General features: G+C 36.4%; 2 protein-coding genes across 2 annotated transcripts; both read left to right on the top strand.

Annotated features, from left to right (window-relative positions):
* The first annotated feature begins 83 nt into the window (after positions 1 to 83).
* Positions 84 to 605, top strand: LOC109010781. The gene is made up of 2 exons (XM_018991696.2): positions 84 to 453; positions 484 to 605. Exon 1 carries the CDS (start codon positions 119 to 121, stop codon positions 431 to 433), a length of 315 nt encoding a protein of 104 aa, XP_018847241.1. The 5' UTR covers positions 84 to 118; the 3' UTR covers positions 434 to 453; positions 484 to 605.
* Positions 606 to 9,223: 8,618 nt separating this feature from the next.
* Positions 9,224 to 19,060, top strand: LOC109010780 (nuclear poly(A) polymerase 3). Its single transcript, XM_018991693.2, has 10 exons — positions 9,224 to 9,553; positions 9,629 to 9,706; positions 15,066 to 15,173; positions 15,733 to 15,795; positions 15,883 to 16,044; positions 16,319 to 16,432; positions 16,960 to 17,022; positions 17,145 to 17,450; positions 17,662 to 17,826; positions 18,374 to 19,060. The coding sequence occupies exons 1-10, from the start codon at positions 9,521 to 9,523 to the stop codon at positions 18,761 to 18,763; spliced, it is 1,482 nt and encodes a 493-aa protein (XP_018847238.1). The 5' UTR covers positions 9,224 to 9,520; the 3' UTR covers positions 18,764 to 19,060.
* Positions 19,061 to 23,903: the final 4,843 nt, after the last annotated feature.

Here is a 23,903-nt window from a genome sequence, read left to right as displayed (position 1 = left end):
TAAATAACATGCGGTGGGTTGGTCAATCCTCGCTGGAACACGTGTAATCGATAATAATAGCGTAAAACCAAGTCCCCATTAATAATTGTTTCCCATATCTCTCTATCTTTACCCGCATATGCCAAGTAGAGCCCCGACAAAAGAAGAAAGAGGAGACACGGCGAGACAAGTTAGGTGGATGTGCTCGAGGTGGTGGTACACGACAGCTTTCCGGTGGCCGGAGTTCACTTTCTCTCCGATGTGGTCGATCTTCCGGTGGCCTGAAGTCAATCTCTCCTACCTCACAACAGGGTGGAGCATCGGGAACTTCAGCTGGTGGTTGTATTCGACTGTATTTGATGACATGTTATGGACTGTTGTTACTGTGTTGGAGTCTGTGGCTTTGGTCGCCATGCTCTGCTGCTTCTTTGTCTTCTGTGGCTGTACCCTTTGAATTATTCATTTCTTAAATAAATAAATATATATATATATATATATATATATATATATATATAATTTACTTCACTTCTGTGCACACATATATAATATGGGTTAGAACTTAGGTCGCCAGGAATTTCTGATACCTATCTGGTACCTGATTTAGAGGAAAATCTTATAGTTCTTAACCTTCATATGTATACAGAAAAACTTCGGCTATTATTATAGTTGTTTACAATATATACTATTATATCTCGCTATACCCAATTCAAAGAATTTCTTTCTCCTTTCTTCTGGTTCATCCTTTTGTTTTTCCCCTAAACATTGCAGCATATGTGAGAGAGCAATGTGGCCGTATGGTGAAAATGGAGATGTTTTATTAATAACTCTGAAAATCCATGAATGATTCATTGGGGTTGAGTAGGGTTCGGGGAAGGAAGGAAGGTTTCTGTATCCTTTTGGAAGTAATGCAGATATGTATAATGCAGAGTCAATATGTTTGTACGGATAGTTTGATGAAACTGTAGCCTACTCTTGTTGTTGTTTGATGGATTGGGATTAGCGTAGAGATGAAAATGTAGGAAGAGAGGCAAATTAAGAAGGAAAGCGTGGCGTATCTGAATCTGCTAGAGAGAGAGAGAAGGGGGCGGGGGGCAAGGGAGCATATATATGCAGGTGTGGCTTGGATTTGTGATATTTCAATCTTAGCTTTCTAGTTTTACTTGTTCTTCGCGGTAGCAATTTTCATTACATTTGATTAATGCATTTGGTCAGCTTTGGTGCTCACAACTCACAAGTGCTCGATCTTCAAGCATTAGGCTGGATTTGCTTTATGAGCACCGGTGCTAGCAAGAACACATCTAGCCTTGAGGAACTTGTGGGGGATACCAGGAAGCTTAATTTACAGGTTGAGGACTCAAAACACAGGCTTCAGCTTTGAGTCCTTGCTCCCTGCCAATGGAGGTCCAGGACTCGGTGGTTAAGCTAAGAGTATTGGCAATTGCCTAGCTATTGTCAAGTCTAAATTTTAGTTAGAATTTTAAGTTTTAGCTATAGCATTAATTTTTGACTAAGTGAATTCACATTAGACTAGCTATCTTAAAGTCAAAATAATAATATAATATTATATATTTTAATAATATTTTACAATTTTTTTTTTATATATTTTACAAATACATTTCATATATTAATTAATAATTTATATTTTACTTAAAATTATTATTTCCCAACTATTTGTTTCCTTAACCTAATACTAACATTTCATACTAATATTAACCGAGGTATTTAACCACATTCATTAGAATACTATAATACTAATATACAAACAGATGCATGGCTGAACCACCTATATTACTATATAATATCACTTCTAATAAAATTGCAAGTGTAATAAAATCTCACAATGAATCATGCAGATATGGACATCAAAATTGTGTGAGAGAGAGATAGAGAGATCTAAGCATAAAGAACAAATCAGAAACTCTATTCTCATTCATGAAAATGAATAAAAAAAACAAATGTTATCTTCTATCTAGCACTCGACTGTACTGTCTATTATACTAAAAATCAGACCTCCTAAAAATATTAAGGACATTAACAAAAATTTATTTACAAGCAACAAGCCAAAACAGAGTGATCCTTTGGTAAGGAATGATCTCTACTACATCGTGCATTCCCTGGTGGTTGCTATGCATCAGTTGGTGGCTGCACCTTCATGTCAGGATCATTGAGAGCCTCAACCTGCACGATTAGCTTGATTATCATGCTTCGATATATATGGAGGGTTAACAAGAACAATAGAAAAGTGCTTGTTAACAGGGCTTAGTTGTTAAACCTTTGAAAGAACTTTCTTAATCAAGACAAGAAGCTCAAATGAGGAGTTGGTGGATAAATATTTAATAGAATGAGCAGATAGTTATGGATTAGTACAGTGGCAGTGGAGGATTAGGGAGGGATATAAAGTATATTTCAGAGTGGAAGCAATACCATGTCTTTGATTTTTTTAAATGGGTAAAAGATAATTTATTAAAGGTGCGGCCACTGTACACAGGTGACAAATCTACAAGCAGTAAGTTAAGGTTATCATATGCCACTGTCCAAACATAGAGAGACGAGCATAATGGAATCATTCACCACACATCTAGGCGACAAAGATTACTACTTTCTCTTTCAGCTCCACCCTTCCCAAGGGCATAACCCAAACTATCCCAAGACATTTGAAAATGGTTTTGACTGGTCTGGAACAGTGGGTTAACTGGCTAATTACTTCAAGCTTGGTGATCAATGGGTTTCCCAATGATTTAACTAGCCATTACAAGTTACAATGGTAGCAAATAATGGAAATGCAAATATATCTATCATTTCTTTCTTTAGTTTTTATTGGGATCAATAAGGACAGGCTGGAAGGATCCTAAGGCAACCCCACTTCCATAGTTTCATTATTAGCAGGGAAGATCCAGCCTCTAATAAAGTTGATATTTTCCACAAACAAAATTAGGAGCAAAAAAAAAAGGAAAGGAAAAACATAAATAGGTTACATAAAGAGAGAAAAAGGAGGTTCGGGGGTTTGTTCTTTTTCTTCTTTCCTTGCAACCTCTATTAAGCATTTCTGCTCACTTCTCTCTCTCTCAGAATTTTTTACTGGATTTTTTTTGGTTTGGTTCGGTTTTCAACTATCATTTCTTTCTCTGCTTCAGCTATAACTTCTTGTTTTGGTGAGTCTTCATGGTTTTTCCTCTCTTGCATTGATTTGTTTGTTTTAGCCGACAAAAGCTAGGTGCTTTTCTTATTAATTTCCCTTCCTAGGTTTCTCTTTTTTCCTCTAGAATTTGGTTTTCTGGAAATTCACGTGCTAATCCTTTCTGGGTAGTACGATGATATCCTCTAGCTTGAATATAAATTTCTCTACCAATTTTTTGAGCTTCAAATTTCTGAATTTCGTTTCCCAAACTTTCACTGGTGCTCTAGATTTCATTACTTTCTACTGTTCGTTTCCCAGTCACAAACATTAAACTTTTGCGGATTTCTCGACAATTTTTGTTCTTTATTTACCTAGGATTCTAATTCCATGGGACTCTGTCATGGAAACCCATTGACCACCCAACCATTGATATCAAGCATGATTTAAGACCCATTATTTAAGACCCCATCACAACCAAACATGATGTAGACTAGATCAAGCCAAAACCAAAACTAAACAATAAAATTACAAATTGAAAAAAACAAGAGATGGGGAGTTGATTACCTTTTGTGAAGCACAATAGAACCCTAATAGAGGTCTGACCAGTTGATTAAAATTGATTATCTCTTGCAAATCGACGACTCCTTCCCCTAGTACCAGATTCCCAACTTCGACAGCTCTGGAGTAACGAAAACAGCAAGAGAACTGGAAAAAAATGAAAAAAATGGAGAGAAGGGAAGAGAGGGAGTGTCGGGCCAAAGAGACAATAGATGAAAAAAAGAAGGGAATAGAGAAACAGGGAGAAAAAAATGAAGAGGGTGTTCGTCGAGAGAGAAAGGGAGAGAAAGCGAAGTTGTGGGGAGAACGGATTCACGAGGGAAATAGGATGTTTCGGTTGAAGAGATGTGATTTTAGAATAAAATAATAATTTGACGATGAATAGTACATCGTCATATTTGGAGAAAAAGATGAAGTTACTGTAGCTGAAAGTTTGAACTTTCTATTTTACCGAGTCCAATGCAGCGGGCTCAAACACCACAAAGTTCATAATTTAACTTTTTAAGAGTTTTAGCGAGACCGATGCGGATGCTCTAACACAGCTGCATGCTGGTTAGCTTAGCTAAACTGCATGGGGAATGCCTCCATTCCATATTAATGTGGTGGCCTTAAGCAATAAGCAGTCCAAATATTGTATGCGCTGACACTATTCACCAAGCAAAAATGCTTAATAATCTCAGATGAGGATTTTCTTCAAATTCACACACACACACAGATATAGATATAGATATAGATATGGTGCCAAAAGTCATTCAAAATCCCATCCAAATCCCTATCAAATATCTTGGCTGAAGATATGATACTCTTTAATTGCAAAAGATGTGGAGCTTTGTGCACTTTAAATCGATTGACCTATTTCATTTTCAAATGAAAATAGCATAACATTAATTTTGTCCCGACGTGCTACCATCTCAAATAATTGAAAACTTTGTGCGCCTTAAAAATGTAGGATGTTTTGTCGTCTATATATATACTTTATCTATTATAAACTTCATGTTCAGTTAATAATTTGGGAACCAAACTTGGTCTAGACCAACTGCAACTGAGATCGACTTCATTGATCCAGTTGACATGGTTTGTTTGAAGTTGTTCCAACCAAAAAAAAAAAAAAAAACACATAAATTCGGTGCTCAATTAATCATTCAATTCATCATACTCCATAAGTTAATACCCAACATTCTATTAAAAAAAAAAAAAATCATATTTTAGTTGAATTCGAAGGGAATGCTAAAGTAGTTATTGATGCTGTTAATTTCAAGACCAAGTTACAGATGATATAGCTGATGGGTAGAAACCCTTTGCGTATGCATTTTTTTTTTTTTTTTTATAGAAAAATCTTATTGCAAACGAGTTCGTCTATCGATATTAACATATAATGTATATATTTAATACAATAGTACGAATTGGAAATAAAAATAATTTTTATAAAATAAAAGACTTTATTCTTCTTTAAAATTTTTATTTTTTATTTTTAATAAAAAAAATTATATATATCGGTATGCAGTTTGATAAACAAAATCCTTGCACGTAGCAAGGCTCTTCTTTTATTCATAGATCTGACAACAAAGCAGCTCATGTAGCGGCTAAGTTGGCTATGACGGCAGAGTGTGAGGGGGTTTGCCTAGAGAGAAAATCTGCTCAGCCCCCGGTCTCCCACCCCACTCCACACACTCTCCAACATGGCAAACCGGGTCTAATTCCACGTCACGGTTCTTTCATCCAACACAAACGCGAATTAAATCTCCTCTCAGCTCTCATCTTTTCTATCTCTTCGAAGTCGTCCTAACCCGAGAAGCACTTCCTCCCCATTATGCACTCTTCTCTCTCTCAACGTCGTTGGCATCAACTCAGCTCATCCCCTCCGTGAGCCCCTCTCTCTCCCCCCATTGTGTGGCACTTGAATATAGGGCAAACTCGACCCATAATAGTGAATCTATGGCAAGCGGCAAGCTTGAATTGACGGCAAACTTGACCCCCATCTGTGTGTCTTTGCGTCTAGAAATAAACCTTCAAATGTGTCACTGGTTGCTTCTCCATCGTGTGTCCCTTAGACAACATTCAAACCTTCCCGTGTGTCCAGATTTGTGGCACCGTTCGGTAAGTTTCCTTCCGGTGCTTTGTTGATCTTCCCGATGCTTCATCTTATGTCATCATTCATTTGGCTTGCCCAAGTTCTTAACTGGTAAGGCATTTGTTAAGCAAGCCACTTGAAGATGAAAGTAGCTAGGAGATTTATGGTCTCAAATATCGTATGAAATTGGGAAAAAGACATTTTGCCATGTTCACAATTGCAGAAGGTGATACAAAATTTTTGTGTGCTTATGTTGAATATTTGTAATTAATTATTTTCCCTGGGAGCAATTAGCTCGATCCCCATCAAGTAGATGCGGTGGAATATTTGTTGAACTGATTTTGTATGTAATTTCCTTGTTTGGAGGTTGTTCTCTGTGAATTATCTTTTGATCATTTGATATTTGTTCTTGCCCATCGTGTGTTTGACATAAATACTGAACCAAACAGCTTGAGATTATTTGTTCTTGCCCATCATCAAACTTTGACTTATCAAAGACCGACTTCCGTTCATGCAATACATGTAAATAATTTAACCACAACAAAAGCATACAATCATTTTTTAATGAGTTAGACGTATATAAACCCGATAGGGAGTATTTGAAAAACATAATTTGAAAGCTATTGAAAGTCCTCACTTTTTAAAACTAGACAATTGGTAAACTTTCTTCGTTTAAGCTATTTAAGCAATGCTCATCGCCCCTTGTTTTGTTTTATGGTGCAGGAGATGAAGATACAATATCATGAAAAAAGGTCATTCAATGGAGAAGCTGAGGCCATTTCGGAATCTGTGTTGTTTTCATTTAATTTTTATTGTGAAGTAGTTGGTAGTAATGGAATTTGTAGCTTGTTGTAATACTCTTTTTTGGCATCTAGCCCTGTGTTTGCCACTGTATGCCAAAACATGATATTTGTATGATTGGTAAGTAAAAGTAATGGTTGGAGACTCCAGATTAGATTTTGATGCTTGCTAGTTTTTGGTTGTTGCATTTTATTTGTTGTCTGACCATGATTTGTTGTTCAGTCAAAAGAAAGAAAAATGTTGTTTAGTCGTGGTTGCTTTTGCAATGATTAACCAAATTTAACTTGTGTTTAATATATTAAAAAATGCATGAGAAATCCATGAGACCTCCTTTAGTACATTACAATCATAATCTCAGTCACATCTTGAGCTTTGCACTCTTATGAAGCAATAGAGAGAAAAAAAAGGGGTACTAAATTCATCTTCAGCAATTTCCTGATTATTCTAAAAGCTATTGGTGAAACAAACCCAATTTAAGTAAATGAAGGAAATAAATAATTACGTATCCTATATAAAACCTCAACCAACATGTAATTTTAGCACCTGAATCATCTTGGTATGGTGGGAGAGGTAAAACAGAATGTATTCATTCACTTTTAGAACCTAGCATAAGCAATACATTACAAGAAAAATTACATTAATCAAATCTGTAGAAGTAATCCAAAACGTGTACAAGAAAAATTACATCCATCAACTCTTAACATTCAAAACTACGTTTATCAACTAGACATTTATCAACTGGCAAATAATTCTCCAACTCATCTGAAACCCATAATTTGCCTACACATTCACATCCATCTATTCTTAAAATCAAAATAATTACACCAAGGTTGGATACAATAATTCTCAAACTACTACAAACAGCAAAATACCAAGTTTGGATATAACCCAATGCCAAACAGAATACACTACAAATTCAATCATCTTAAAATTCTTCAACTTCCAATTTGCCAGCTGCAGTGACATAGTTCCATAAAATATGCATTATCAAGTGAGCATCAATCCTCTCATTGGAAAGCAAGCCATTGAACTTCTAGTGTCTTTGCATGTTGAAGCTTCATTGTTTATACATGTATCAACAAAGGGAAAAAAATAGTCAAGACAATATTACATACACTAATTGCTACGTATATACCTGTAGCTACAATTTGCTAAAAAAAAACTCATATTTACTAATATATAAACACTAATAGCTATGCAAATTCACAAGGACTGATTTGCACCAAGTTCAAAGTGGCATGCATGACATATCATCAGAAAACTACTTTAACAACCAATGCCACCAAAGTTTCTCTTTATTAGTGATAACATATTTCTTAAACAAAAAAATACAATTGATATTTTGGTTTCAACGCTGCTTCACCATCAAATTCCAGTGTTGATATTTAGGGAAGAAAAAAATGGCTATAAATCCTTTTGCTGCAGCTAGCAAAGATAACAATTAACATCAAAGTATTTGGAAAATGTGTCTAGTTATAATATGGGGCCTAATGCTCATTCTTCCCCCTTCACCCATCACGCTATTTAACTCAAATCCAATTACTGGTGACTAACACCCACCCCCTTCAATTGCAAATGCAAAAATAAACATATAAATAATAGAAATAATAGAGATTTCCTTTTGTGCCTAAGCAAAGGCTAATATTGTGGCATCCAACATATCATTTACTCCGGTCCCTTCTCTCTTTTCCTGTTGGGGGGAGGGGGGGTTTGATCTGCTTCTGCTAATTAAATTAACAAAAATAAAAATAAATTGGCCAAGTTTGAAGTGAATTGTTAAGGTTTTGAAGCAACACTGAGGTCATTAAAACCCCACAAAATCACAGATCAACCAATGCCATGATTTCTGGACTCGCACAACAATGCCATGTCTAGTTGCAGTCTTTAACGTTATAGACAAATATATAATGAACACAAATCACAGATTAACCAAAATCCCCACAAAAATTGCAAAAAAATATGCAAGCTTTCCGGTTATTTATGCAAACTCACAGATCAACTAAAAACCCCACAAAACACACTTTAGTACCACGCAAAACACAGATAAAAAAAAAAAAAACTCACAGATCCATTAAATACAAAAATACTCAATATACTAGAAATGGAGAGACCTCATTTTAAAGAGAAAAATAAAAATCTTTTCTTTCATTTCTTACCGGCCTTGTCGGTAGAGTACCAGGGGACTGATCGTGGGTATCGGCAGTAAGATCAACTAGCTGGGCGGAAGAGACGATGAGAGAGAAAAACGCTGAAGAGAAAATGGGGGGAGAACAACGCGGGAGGGGGGTTATTTCGAAATGGTTCCTGGGCAAATAAAATGCGGAGAAATTGAAACCAAAACCCACGTTTTGTTGTAAAAAAAAAATGCCACGTCGTCTGGAGTGCGGAGGTTGTGTGAACAGTGGAGGTTGAGTAGTAGTTCTCTTGGCTAGAAGATGGGCCGGCTGAAGTTTTGTCTGTTGTTTTGGTTGATAAATCTTGTATTGCTTAAATATTATGAATGGAGTTTTATTTAAAAAATAATAATAACAATAACTATGTCAATTATACTGTCATTTAATTATAATCTATGGTTGTTACCATTTACCAACAAGAAGGAGAAAAAAAAAAAAAAAAAACAAGAAGGAGTAAATGGGCAACGGTGGGATTCCAACACGTGGCTCCCCACTATGAATTCCAGCCACACTCTGATCTCCCTCTCTTCGAGACCGTAGCATATTCAAAATCTCCAGCGGAGAAATACAGAAATATTTTCGTCCCACCCGTATTTCGATCGATTTCACTCATTGCCTATTGCGTTTGCATTTTTTCAGGAAACCAAAAAAACGAAAAAAAAAAGAGGCCAGTAGATTTCGGTCCGGTACATGGCAGCGCATGCTTACCACAAGCAAAACGGCGTTGTTTTTGTACCCAAAACGCAGTGGCGTTACATCTCTGGTGGTCCTCCTTGTTCCGAACGATCTACCTGTAACAGCACCTGTTGGATTATCTGAATGGACGAGGAAAGGTCAATCTCTCTGGTTCAGGTATATTGACCTTTCACACATTTTCTTTCTTTTTTCCATTGGGGTTTATCTTAATGGGTTGCGATCTTTTTGTAGTTCATAGTTAATGAAGGACTCGTGCCGTCTCCGGACGAGGAAGAGAAGAGGAAAAATGTCATTTTGAAGCTCAAAGAGGTTTTTCTTGAGTTTAGAAATATGTAGTACTTATCTTTTCAGGGGTTTCAGTAGCTTTATGTGCTATTTGTGCTAAAGGTCATTTTTCTAAGTATGTTAAAGGTCATTTGTTCCGACTGAAACAATATTTCTCACTGTGTCAATGCTCTACTTTCTGGTTCTTGTTTCTGTCCTTTAGTTTTTGTCCTGTTGTTGCTTTGATCATATGGGTGGGCTAAGCAACATTTTTTCTCCTCTCATAAGGCCGAGCTTCTTTAATTTATACGCCCTCCCTCTGCTTGAATATGGTTAATAATGTATTCACCATTTCTCAAAGTTTTGCCCAGTCCCTTTCAGATCTTTCCTATATCAAGGAAGATAATGAAGAGCTGGCCAAATCCTAATCCATGCACCAAATCTGCCGTGAATATGTCCACCAGAAAATCAAGGGATTGATTTCGAATTGATGTGTATATGCTGTCAGTTTTTAATTTCCTTGTATATGCTTTACGTTATCATTAGGGTTAATATGTTTCCATAAATAGATCATTAGAATCTTGTATTTATATACAAACACAGAATGAAATATATTGAGTGTTCAAAACAAAATCAAGTGTAGTTTATTGTCTCTTTATGGTATCAAGAGAGCCAGACCTCTAACGAGTTTCTTACCTCCATCTCGATCATGGCTGCTGCACAGTCTCCTTCATCCGAAACATCCATCATCACAATCAACCCAGCCACCACCATCAATGAAAAACTTACCCCTGCCACATTTCCTCAATGGAGGGCTCAATTTGAGGCTCTACTCATCGGATACGATCTCATTGATTTTGTCACCGGAAAACGTCAATGTCCAGCCATTGATGCCACAAATTCTGCTACCTCTCAAGCTGCGCACTCCCACTGGGTCCGCCAAGATAAACTTCTTCTTCACGCCATCCTTGCTTCCACTTCCACAACAATCACACCACTTCTTGCCTCTTGCAAAACATCTCAAGAAGCTTGGTCTGCACTTACTCGGCTCTATGCGGGCAAATCTCGAACACGTGCCATGCAACTTAAGGAGGACTTAACTTTGAGCACCCGTGGCAATAGATCTGTCACCGAATTTCTTCAAAGCATCAAAATGCTTGCTGATGAACTCGCCATCATAGATCATCCTGTTTCGGATGATGATCTTACACTCTACATCTTAAATGGTCTTGGACCAGACTTCCGTGAAATTGCAGCACCCATTCGTGCTCGGGAAACCTCAATGAGATTTGAGGAACTCCATGACTTGCTCGTGGGTCACGAAAGCTATATCCGTCGACTGGAAGCACAATCGGCAACTCTTATTGCCACCGCCAACTACACGCAACAGAAGCGGAGCTTCTCTGGAAATGGAGGCAACTCTGCGCAGAAGAGCTCCTCACATGGTTCCCGTGGGCGTGGAAGACGTGGGCCTTCAGATTCGGGCTTCAAGAAATACAAGCCCAAATGTCAACTTGTGACCAAATGGGCCATACGGCCAAGAATTGTTTCAAGTTTAAGTCCACCGAACTTACAGCAAACTGTGCTGCGTCTTCTCAAGGCAAAAATCAGAAATGGCTTGTTGATTCCGCTGCATCCCACAACATGACCTCTGATCTTTCTAATCTTTCAATACACTCGGAATATGATGGTACTGATGAGGTGGTAATTGGTGATGGTTCAGGTTTGCCTGTATCTCATGTTGGTTCTTTATCTTTTGCTTCACCTAATCGTATTTTTCATCTACATGATACTCTTTATGTTCCCACCATTCACAAAAATCTCATATCTGTCCATCATTTCACAAAACAAAACAATGTTTATTTACAATTTCATCCCTCTTATTTCTTGGTGAAGGATCAGATCACGGGGGCGACGTTACTCAAAGGCAAATGTGAAGATGGAGTGTATTCATTACCGGAATCGTTGGCCATGAATTCAAAAAAAGTTGTTGCGTACGTGCATGAGCGTACTACCTCTGATGGTTGGCATAAAAGACTTGGTCATCCCTCGTCTAAAATTGTTAATCATATTATTCGTACTTTTTCTCTACCCACAAAAAATCATGGGCACTCATCTCTTTGTAATTCATGCTCTCAAAATAAATCTCATCGTCAACCTTTTAATTCTCATGGCTTGACCAGTGATTCTCCCTTGGAATTAATTTATTCGGATGTTTGGGGTCCATCTCATGATATTGGTATTGACGGGTCAAAATATTATATTATTTTTGTTGATCATTATACCAAATATATTTGGCTCTATCCTATGCAAAATAAATCCAATGTTCAAACTATTTTTCCACAATTTCGACATCTTGTGGAAAATAGATTTAACACCAAAATCAAAAGTCTATACTCCGACAATGGTGGCGAGTATGTTGGGTTAAAAAATTATTTGTCTGTCCATGGCATTGCTCATTATACCACTGCTCCACACACCCCACAACAAAATGGCATGTCTGAAAGACGACATCGTCATCTTGTTGAAACAGGGCTTACTCTCCTTACGGATGCTCACATGCCTAAATCTTTTTGGCCCTATGCTTTTCAAACCGCTGCCTACCTAATCAATAGGATGCCGAGCTCCACCTCTCAAAAGAAATCCCCATTTGAGCACCTGTTTAACCAAACACCAAACTATTTGAAACTCAAACAGTTTGGTTGCTTATGCTATCCATTTACCAGACCTTACAACAAAAATAAGATGGAACCCAAAGCGACGCCATGTGTATTTGTGGGATACTCCCTGTCTCAAAATGCCTACTTATGCTTGGAGCCCAAAACGCACCGTCTCTTCCATTCTCGCCATGTTCTCTTCGATGAAGGGAACTTTCCCTTTGCGTCGCCCAGCTCTCCAAATCGTGCTGACCTATCTCTGCCCTCCCATGAAAAATCACCTCATGTCCCGATCTCCTTGACCAAAATCTCATCTCCTTCGGCTCCACCGGTCACGATTTCGGAAATGGCTACCTTCGTGGATCGCTCGCCTCAGGTTACGTCTTCTCCGGCTCAGAATCCCACCCAGGTAAATCACTCTTCCTCATCTCCTTTAATTGAACAACAAATTTTATCTTTGCCGATCTCTGAACCTCACTCATCACTCCCTACCCAAACCGAATCTGTGATGCCCTCTACTGATGATTTGCGCACACACACCATGGTAACCCGTTCCATGAATAACATTTACCGACCAAAAAAATCCTTTTTGGTCACCAAGCATCCCATTCCCTCCTCACTGGAACCCACCACCGTCTCTGAGGCCATTTCTGATCCCAGATGGCGTGAAGCCATGTCCTTAGAATTGACTGCTCTCATGAGTCATGATACGTGGCAGCTTGTTCCATCTCCAAAAGGGTCTAATATAATTGGGTGCAAATGGGTCTTTCGGATTAAAAGAAACGCAGATGGTTCTATTGATCGGTTCAAAGCCAGACTTGTGGCAAAAGGCTTTCATCAGAGGCCTGACTTGGACTACAAAGAGACTTTTAGTCCCGTAGTCAAACCTGTTACGATTAGAACAGTTTTATCTATTGCTGTGATGCAGGGTTGGTCACTTAGGCAACTAGATGTAAACAATGCGTTTTTAAATGGGCACCTCACTGAGAAAGTTTTCATGAAACAGCCCCCAGGCTTTCGGGACACAGAAAAACCAGATTATGTGTGTTGCCTTAACAAGGCAATATATGGACTCAAACAAGCCCCTCGTGCTTGGTACTCTGCTCTTAAAAATGCTTTACTTGAGTTCGGGTTTATGAATGCTAAATCTGATTCCTCCTTATTTGTGTATCATCATGATTCTATCCTTGTTTATTGTTTGGTTTATGTTGATGACTTGGTCATTACTGGCAATAAACCGAAATTTGTGGAAAGTATCATTGATCAGCTTGGAAAAAAATTTTCTCTTAAAGACTTGGGGTCTCTAAACTTCTTTCTTGGCATAGAAGTCATACCCACAAGTGATGGCCTGTTTCTAAGTCAACACAAATATATTCGAGAATTACTAGGGAGAACAAAAATGGAAGGTGCCAAAGATGTTGCAACCCCTTTGTCAACCTCAGTTTCCTTAAAACTCGAGGATGGCACCCCCTCCTTTGATACTACTGAGTACAGAAAAGTGATTGGAGGGCTGCAATATCTCTCATTAACCAGGCCCGACATCAGTTTTGCTGTTAACAAACTTTCTCAATTCATGCATGCTCCAACTACAATGCACTGGACAGCAACCAAAAGATTGTTAAGATACTTGAAAAATACAATTTTTCATGGCATCACAATACGAAAGGCAGTCACTCCAGCTCTTGTATGCTTCTCGGATTCAGACTGGGCAGGAAACTTGGACAATCGAAGTTCCACATCAGCCTATTTACTTCTATTTGGTTCTACACCTATATCATGGAGCTCAAAAAAACAGCGTTCAATTTCTCGCTCATCTACCGAAGCGGAGTATCGGGCATTAGCAACCTCTGCTGCTGAGTGTATATGGGTTTTATCTCTCCTTCAAGAACTGCATTTTTCACTCAAAACTCCTCCACTGTTGTTATGTGATAATTTGGGAGCCACTCATCTTAGCTTCAATCCGGTTCAACATTCTAGGATGAAACACATTCAAATTGATCTTCATTTTGTTCGTGACTTGGTCCAGAAAAATATGCTTAATGTTCGTCATGTTCATACCAATGATCAACTTGCTGACTTATTGACCAAGCCTCTCTCCCGACAACGTACGGAATATCTCAAGAACAAGATCGGTCTTACTGATGGCAGCCCGTTCTTGCGGGGGCGTATCAAGGAAGATAATGAAGAGCTGGCCAAATCCTAATCCATGCACCAAATCTGCCGTGAATATGTCCACCAGAAAATCAAGGGATTGATTTCGAATTGATGTGTATATGCTGTCAGTTTTTAATTTCCTTGTATATGCTTTACGTTATCATTAGGGTTAATATGTTTCCATAAATAGATCATTAGAATCTTGTATTTATATACAAACACAAAATGAAATATATTGAGTGTTCAAAACAAAATCAAGTGTAGTTTATTGTCTCTTTACTCACAAGTCTTTAACATTTTTTTTGGGACTAGCAAGTTATTCGTTCTTTTTTTGTGTTATTCCCTATTTGCAAAATCTTGTGTGAGGACGTTTCCCTGAACTAAGGTTCACAGTAAAGCATGCTGGTTAAGTAGTTTTTCATTGCAATAGTTATGATCTCTTTTGAGGCGTCTGCTTGTATGTTGGGAGTTTATTACGTACCCGACCACAATGGTAATTATTATGTTTTTTGTTTTTTGCTGATTATGCAATTTGATAATTTAATATCTTATTTGTCTTGTAAAATCTTTTGATATCTCAAATGAACATGCAGATAGTTTTGACATGGATTAAGAAGGTTGCATGGCAACGTCGTTTTCCAAAAGAGCAAATTGCTGCTACCTGTGCCACTATTTTGACTTATGGATCATATGGCCTCGGAGTAAGATTTTTCATTCTCTTTCTCTTTTATTTTTTTGCCTTTTCTTTTTCCTAACATTTTATACACTGGCGCTTATGCTACTACACATACAAGATTTTGGTAATGTGATGAATTGAAAATCCTATGGTTTGGAGCTGATTAGGTTTGAACTTCTAGAAACTTTTGTTTTATTTTGATATTTTTGTTTGTTCTTTTTAAAGTTATTTAAGATCGATTTAGTAGCAGTAAAGTTTCTGCCTTTGGAAATGAAAGATTGCAAATAAACCAAATTATAATATGGACAATTTTCTAGACTCTTCTTGGCCATGTTCCACATGTTGTTTGGATGAGCTTGTTTTATATCTTTTTCAAAGACAGAGTCTGGTATGGTACTTTGGGAAGGTTGGATGGCTTAATAATCATTCAGGAGTAGAAAACCCAATTTAGTCCATAATTTTCAATGTGAAGTATTCATTAGTATTTTATGCTTGGTATTGCGGGATGCCACTGGAGCTGTAGAGTTTCTAATTCTGCTTCTTATTAACTGATATAGATTTTTATTTTAAATATATTTATTCAGGTTCATGGTTCAGAATCCGACATTGATGCTTTATGTGTTGGCCCTTTGTTTGCAACCATGGCAGTAAGTACCTGTTGCCCTGCATAAGATATCTTTGGTTTTGGGTGGCATAATAATTGCCTCAGTTGTCAATTAATGCAACTTAAGCAGGAGGACTTTTTTATTGTTCTGCACAACATGCTTAAAAGCAGACCTGAAGTATCAGAGATCCACTGTGTAAAGGATGCAAAAGTTCCTCTAATTCGGTTTGAATTTGATGGGATCTCAATTGATCTCCCATATGCGCAGCTTAAGGTGTCATCTGTTCCTGAAGTGAGTATTGATGCTATGCAACTAATTGATTCAATGCTTACTGCTCCTGTCTGTTGAAAGATTTTAAACATTTTCAAATTTCCATTTTTAACTTTTTTTTTCCTCTCGAATATTTACTTGCATGTTTCTAGTACCCTGGTCTCTGCTTTGCTTACATGTAGTTACACCGTTTTGTGTCCAATGTTGTTTCATACTTGTCATAATATGAATAAACCTTTTTCTGCTTTGCCATTGATTATTGAGATTTTTGAGCTGCTGAGCCTATGAAATGTAGAATGTGGATGTATTAAACCCATACTTCCTAAGGGATGTCAATGAAACTAGCTGGAAGAGCTTGTCTGGTGTACGTGCTAACAAACGCATTCTTCAGCTTGTTCCAAACTTGGAGGTACATGTTTATTTTATCCAAACTTGGAGGTACATGTTTATTTTATCTTAGGATACTTCTCTTCTCCTACCAATCTACCATCGACCCAGCCAAGCAAGCCTAGCTTTGAAATTACTATTCTCGAGCAATTAGTAGTTGTCTTGTGAGGACACTCTTCCATATAAATTTATTGAGGGAGTAAATTTGAACATGATCATTGCTATCTGCCCCTTTATTTCGTGCCAATGTGTCTTGATTAATGTTGCACTGTTAACATCAATCTATTAATTAAGAAATACCATGGCTTGAAGTTTTGACATGACTATTTCTCGGCTAATGAGAGATGTTTGGGATGATGTAATTGTTGGAAAAATACTTTGGGGGTGGGTGGGTGTGTTTGAAAAAGAGGAGGGGTTGACAACTATATCACTATATTCAGATAATTTTAAATTTAAAGCAACCTTTACTGGATATTTTTAGATTATCATTTCTCCTTATGCTGTTTAATTCTTCAAAATCTTATGCATGTTGCTGCTGATGCATTTCAGAATTTCCAATCAATGCTGCGATGTGTTAAATTATGGGCTAAAAGGCGAGGAGTATATGGTAATGTAAGTATGACTTAGGGATGGTGAATATATTTTCATGCTTGCTTGTACTTGCTTTGAGAGCTTTCTTGGGCATATTGTTTTTCAGCAAGTGACAAATCCATGCCCTTTTTTGCTGATTGCAGTTACTTGGCTTTCTGGGAGGAGTTCATCTAGCAATTCTTGCAGCTTCTGTTTGTCAAAAGTATCCAAATGCTAGCTTAAATTCTCTTATTATGAACTTCTTCCAGACGTTTGCATTTTGGCCGTGGCCTACTCCCGTTATATTGCAAGATAGAATATTGCCTACAGCCGGAGATGCCATTGAGACACGATCCTTAATGCCTATTCAGCTGCCGTGTAGTCCATATGAATATTGCCATTCCAATGTCACTAGAAGCACATTCCGCAGGATCAGGGCAGAGTTTCTCCGAGGTCATTATAGGACTAGGGTATGTTCTGCAGTTTAATCGAGATCATAATTATGTATGCGTATTATTTGACCTCTTGCTAAGCCACTACCTATTGATGGATTTTGTGAATCTTGATGTGCAATTTATTGTGGTATCTATATAGTTTTGTTAGGACAATCTCAGTTGAATATGATGTCGTGAGGCACAAGGTAATGTGGAACTGCTTTTTGTTCTCTGCCTGGTGTTGCAGGATCTTTTGAAGCCAGATTTTGATTGGGGTAGCGTATTTGAGCATTTCCCATATCCAAAGGAGTATACACGATTTGTCAAAATTTACCTCTCGGCTTCTGACCAAGATGATCTAGGAGATTGGGTAGGTTGGGTGAAATCACGTTTTCTCTCTCTTCTTGTCAAGGTAAGGGGCTTATAATTGAAGTTCATTTGTATTCATTTTTGTATGGTTGAAGTGGTAACTTCAGCTAAAACTCTAAGGTACCATGAGCAATCATGCCCTGGGAGTTTTAAGGTACTAGACTGTTTCTTGTATGGCTGACCCTAAATAAAAGAGATATGTCCTTGCCATGCTAATCTGATTGGAGTAGTTTCTTTAGTTTAATGTAGCCCCTCTCCTAATCTTACACGAATCTGGTGAAGTAGAAAAGTCAGGTTCATTGCATCCATAGTAATTATTTTGGTTAAATCACCAGGCATACATGCATATGAGCTGCCTATCCTGCAATCCAGAACATGAGCAATCATGTTGTGGGAGTTTTATGGTACCTATGGTTAAAATTTGTTGGTTAATTTCGAATAATTGCAGAATGTGCTAAATGCTGCAATCACATGGGACTTGTCTGTTTCTTTTCTCTCACTGAATATGACACTTATCAGATGAATATCAATATTTTACAACTTTTTGAAATCTTTTGCTGAATTGACAATCATGTGGTTATTTGCTGCAGTTGGAGGAGGTACAAGGTCTTTGTGACCCTAACCCTATTGAACATGTAGATATTGATGTAACAGAGCCCAATGTCGTGTTCTACTGGGGCTTAAATCCCAGCAAGAGTAGTTTCACAGATATACGGCATGTTGAAGAGGATTTCATGAAGAATCTCAAAAATGGCTATCAAGGGTCTGCTGGAGGGATGGGATTATCCATTTTGCAAGCTTCGCAGCTGCCTAAGAGTGCTCTTCTTGACACTGGAATAGGGAAGGGGACGAAAGCATGTTGGAAAATTCTCGATTACAATCTTCGAAGAACCCCAACGTACTCTCAGCATTTGCCACATTACTTTGTTGGGTATGTGGCAACCGACAGAGAGCCCGAGTACCCAAGTGCTGGGGGTTAGGCTTATTATAAATTTATATCCCATACTTGGTTTGCCTCGTGAAGATGATGACAGAGTTAAGTTTTTGAGCATGCAGTAAAGGAGGAGGAGAAATGGCAGAAGCTTGAAGTTAGAGATTAGTCTTGAGTGAGATTAATTAGCGTAGTGCTTGCAAAGTTGTAAACTCAAATATTCAGTTAAATTGCAAAATTTTCCGAATTATTTGTGAATGCTTTTTCTGAAATGATTTGTGTTGAGGGCAGTATGCAATTCATACGAATGGTCAAGTGATGCATCAGATATAGAAGTTCCCGGAGCTATATTGCAATGACTTCCTTGGAAGGACTGAATGGAGAAGGGGTAGACCATGTTTACTTGGTCTTAGGTTAGGTTTGGTTAGCGAGTTAAAATGAGACAACTTGAGATGAAAGTTAAATAAAATATTATTAAAATATTAATTTTTAATATTATTATTATTTTGAAATTTAAAATAATTAAATTGTTTATTATATTTTATATAAAAATTTATAAAAATTATAATAATGAGATGAGATGGGTTAAGAGCTCTCTCTCAATCCAGGCCAAGCCTAATCAAGATAAGAAACGACTTAATTCGCAAATTAGAAAAGGGTCTCCCCACTGAGAAAAGGTTTTTGTCCCTTGTCAGCCATAACGCTCTCCAAAGAAGAGCTCTCATCCCTTCCACCCAGTTGAAGAAGCTTCTCCTCCTCCTCTCCCCTCTTTTTCTCTTTATTTTAATCTTTTTTTCTCTTTTTTGTTTTCACATTGGAGTTTAGTTCTGCATATATATTTTGTCCACAACACCTCATTTTGTCCTTCATGCCTCCTCCATTTTACTGGTACAGGAGCCTTGTCATTGTGTGGCGTCACATTTATATGCTGGTCTCACGTGGCACGTCATCCCATGGTGTTCAAGTTCATCCTCTTTCCGAGATAACAAGCTCTCAAGTTTGGACACTAGAGCACTCGTTTTGTAATAACTCATTTTTACGTAAAATTTGAAGAAAACTAGTGCAAAATTGCCTCCAACGGATCATGTATGTGCGAGGATTTTTAATCGATCTATGGAATTTTTTAGGCCCAATCGTTGGAGGACTCACTAGAAGATAAAATATGAAAGAATAAGAGGAAATAAGAAGAGTGTAAGACATGAAAGTGTTAGGAGGCATGATAAAGTAATGTCAAGAGAGAAAAAAATTAGAAATTTGACATAAAAGCAAGGAAAATGAAGGTGTTAGGAGAGAAAAAGTCGAGAAGTGATCAAGTGTGAGACAAGAGATAAAAAGAAAGATGAACCTACGGATTGGAGGACCTTTTTGACACTCTTTTTTGGGACTTTTGGGTTTTAGGTTGACTTCTTCTTCAACATGAGCAAAACATAGAACTTATTCTCTAACGAATAGATCTATAACTTTTTTTGTACAATGAGAAATGAAAGGCTATGAGAGACTGTAAAGTGTAAACAAACTTATTATAGTAGAATCTCCTCTCCCCAAACCCCTGTGGACATAGGTCTAGTGCCGAACCACGTAAAATTGTGTTCATCTCTATTTATTTTCTATATTTAAACAATGTTCATCGTTATAGATATACGAACTGACGCTATACAGCCGCACTGGACCACTGCCGGGAGCTCCATATAGCACCAATCGAGGCCCAGCGCCTCTCAGCGCATCCCTGGAATGGATCTCTCTTCCCCTTCCGGACTATGCGCGTTTTTTTTACGTTAACAATGTATTTTAAAAACTATTTTCCATTTTGCTATAATGTTTGGCTACATGTAGCGTGAACTGTACACAAATGTAAAAATATTTTATTTATTTTTTCTCTTTTCATGTATTTTGTCTCCCACAATAGTTTCTCTCTCTTTATATTTTTTTTCCAACAAACTATTAAATAATATAACATTTAAATAATGTAAAGAAAAAATAGATAAACTAATATATGATATATTGTAAAAGTTAGTATGTAAAATAGAAAAAGTGAGTTTTTGTAATGTATTTTAAAGGATAAGATACATAAACCATTTGACCTCATTTGGTTTCAGATATGAAACACAAAATTTTGAAAACTTTTCTAAAATTTTGTATGGTCAGACACTTTGAAAATAAACCTGTTTTTGTATCTCACTTTTTTTTTTTTATAATCTCAATTCTTCTCAAATTATTTTATCATTGTTCAGTTAATTGTACTATACACAAAAAGTTACTAGTGGATCGTCTCCTTTTTCTCTCTCGTGTTCATCTTTCGGCAACAAAACCTGCCTAGTGGAGAATGTGCTTTCATCTGTCCATTGTCTGCTTGTTTCGTATGGATTGTCTCCTATTGGTTGAATTGATGCCTGTATCCTTGACTATTCAAATACCATTTGTCTCGTACGTGAGAGTTGATATTAGTGGATCCCAATTTTTTTTCTTTAAGAAATACTATAAAAAAAGTCAGAATATTTTCATCTTATTTTTATAAATAAACACACATTTTAATAAAAATTTCCTCATTTCAATTCACATATTTCAATAATATTCATATATATCTTAAAAAATCTTATATCACATCATCTCATGAAAGCAAAGAGGAGCAACAATATTTGGAATGAGCTTTGGCAGGCATTTCATGAGAGTCATCTACATGGTCCATTCACTAGACTAGACTATTTTACAGACCGTTAATTAGGTAAGCAAAAAAGGAATTATGCTTAATTCTCAGGCAATGCAAGGCCATATATAATTCTCGCAATTATATTTATGCCAGCTAGAGAGAATCAATCCCGACACCTTATCCTTATTATATCTTTTCTTCAAAAAGAAGAACTTCTTTAATCTTCTTAAAAGCTTCTTTTTCTGCGACAAATACATTTCACCAATTAATAAACGTAGAGCTTTAATCAATCATGTCCCATGATATATTGAGATCAATAATTTGTTAAAGAGAAATGATATTTACAATCGTGAATGTATAAGTATCATGCAGTCATAAAAAATAAATAAATATGAGACTCACATGAAAATAAATTAATTTTTTAACAGTGAACTCTATTTTTTTTCAAAATAATTACATGACGTTTGTATATTTTACAACTGTATGTAACATTACTCTTTGTTAAAAAAATTACATTTATAAGATATGGTTTGACAGACAGGGATATATATATATATCCTCTCGCTCCGCACCGTTTTGTACAAAAGTGGATATGTTGATCTTATCAACATATTTACTCTGGTCATCATTAATGTCGTTGCTCTTGCTGGTTGGATCTGGCCTGCTTTCTAAAACTCTTTGTCTGATTGCTTGAGTGGATGAACATTATCATCTGCTTTCCATCCAGCCATCCATTTTCTCCTACACAGCAATATTATTGATTTGCATGGATGGAAATAACTTTATAATCTATACATATCACAGCTTGCTTTTCCTACTATAAATATAAATTTCGGTGAAAGGACGCTAATGTAATTTGCATGGAAAAGACGGTAATGGCGAAACTGCAGCACCTTATCTGCAATCATATCAAATATAGCAAACGCCATCAACATGTGACTGTGATGAGGCCTATACGACAATTTGAGCAACAGTCGCATGTGGTCTCCATAATCAACTTTTCAAAGTGCATTACAAGTGTCGTACTAAGGCCTAATTCTATAAAAAATTGTACGGATTGTATTAGTATTGTATCAAGATATGTATTATAATTAATAAGTCAATTCAAACACGACTCAAATTTTGTGTTAAAATTTCAAACCTTAACACAATCTTTTAAAATAATGAGTTAACACGACACAATCAATTTTAACCCGTTGCTTAATACAAAATATATTGACCCGAATTGAACCGAATTGAACCGACTCGTTTTAACTCGTTTACGTTAAAGTCTTAACAGTACCAAATATGATAAACACACAATTACAAAAATATGATAAACATACATTATAATAATATTAAAGTTACAATCCTAAATATGATAAACACACATCGTAAAATATTAATATTACAATCCCAAATAAGATATAAATGTAAATTTAACTTTATTAACGAGTTATAACGGATTATAATGGGTTGATTCGTTAAGCCATCATGTCTTAATAGAGCAACCTGTTTTGACTCGAACCCGTTAAGGCTAAATCCAAACTTGCTTTTATTGTGTCGTGTTCGTATTGGGTCAACGAGTCATGTTACCTATTGTCACCCCTAATTATTTCCCATGCAGCTTTCAGATAATTGATCAGTATTTCATACATAAAAAAAGGGCTTCATTATTACAAAAAAAAAGTCTTAGGTTAGATTTAGATAGTGAGTTGAGATGATATGACTTGAGATAAAAGTTGAAAGTAAAATAAAATATTATTAGAATATTATTTTTATTTTTAAATTTAAAAAGTTGAATTGTTTAATAATTTAAAAAAGTTGTAATAACGAAATAATATGAAATGAGTTGAAATGAGTTAAGATCAGATGGATTGAGAGCCACTCTTAATTCAAACCGAGCTAATTCTTAAGCTACGTTTAAATATTGAGGTGATATCAGATGATTTATGAATAATAATAAAAAAATAATAAATAACAGTGAATAGTTTATAAATAGTAATGAATCCAATGAGATAGTTTGAGGTGATCTCACTAACCAAACCCTTTTCACACTTGTGTGTGTGAGATAAAAACCCACAAGGTAAATTGTATGAAGGATTCTTCATTTTGGGGAAGAGATCAACATGACCACAAAACTTATCCACTCAAGGCTACCTCAAAACTTGATCATGATTTCCTTTGTCAAATATATTATATAATATGTATATTATATACAAGTGAATCACGCCAGCTAATTGATATCATTTTTTAAATGTAAATGATCCTTATTATCCAATATTACCTATATATATTGTAATTCTCTAAATATTTTCTTAATTTGCTCACATTAACCATTTTTCCAATTATTCTATTATAATTATTCTAACGGTTTCCATTTCTTACAAACATTAATTTGCCATTTCTCATTTAATTTTATTTAAATGAATATCAATGCACAAATTAAAGACCTTTTGGCTCATATTAATTTCCAAATGATCCCTGGCAATAGATCAATTACCATTCAAACGGCCATCTTGACGTGACAGTGGTACCACGTAGTTTATTAAAAAAAATTATA

This window comes from Juglans regia, chromosome 7, assembly GCF_001411555.2.
Source record: "Juglans regia cultivar Chandler chromosome 7, Walnut 2.0, whole genome shotgun sequence".
Classification (NCBI taxonomy): domain Eukaryota; kingdom Viridiplantae; phylum Streptophyta; class Magnoliopsida; order Fagales; family Juglandaceae; genus Juglans; species Juglans regia.
The sequence above is the reverse complement of the archived record's forward strand: the minus strand, read 5'-3'. Positions and strand labels throughout refer to the sequence as shown.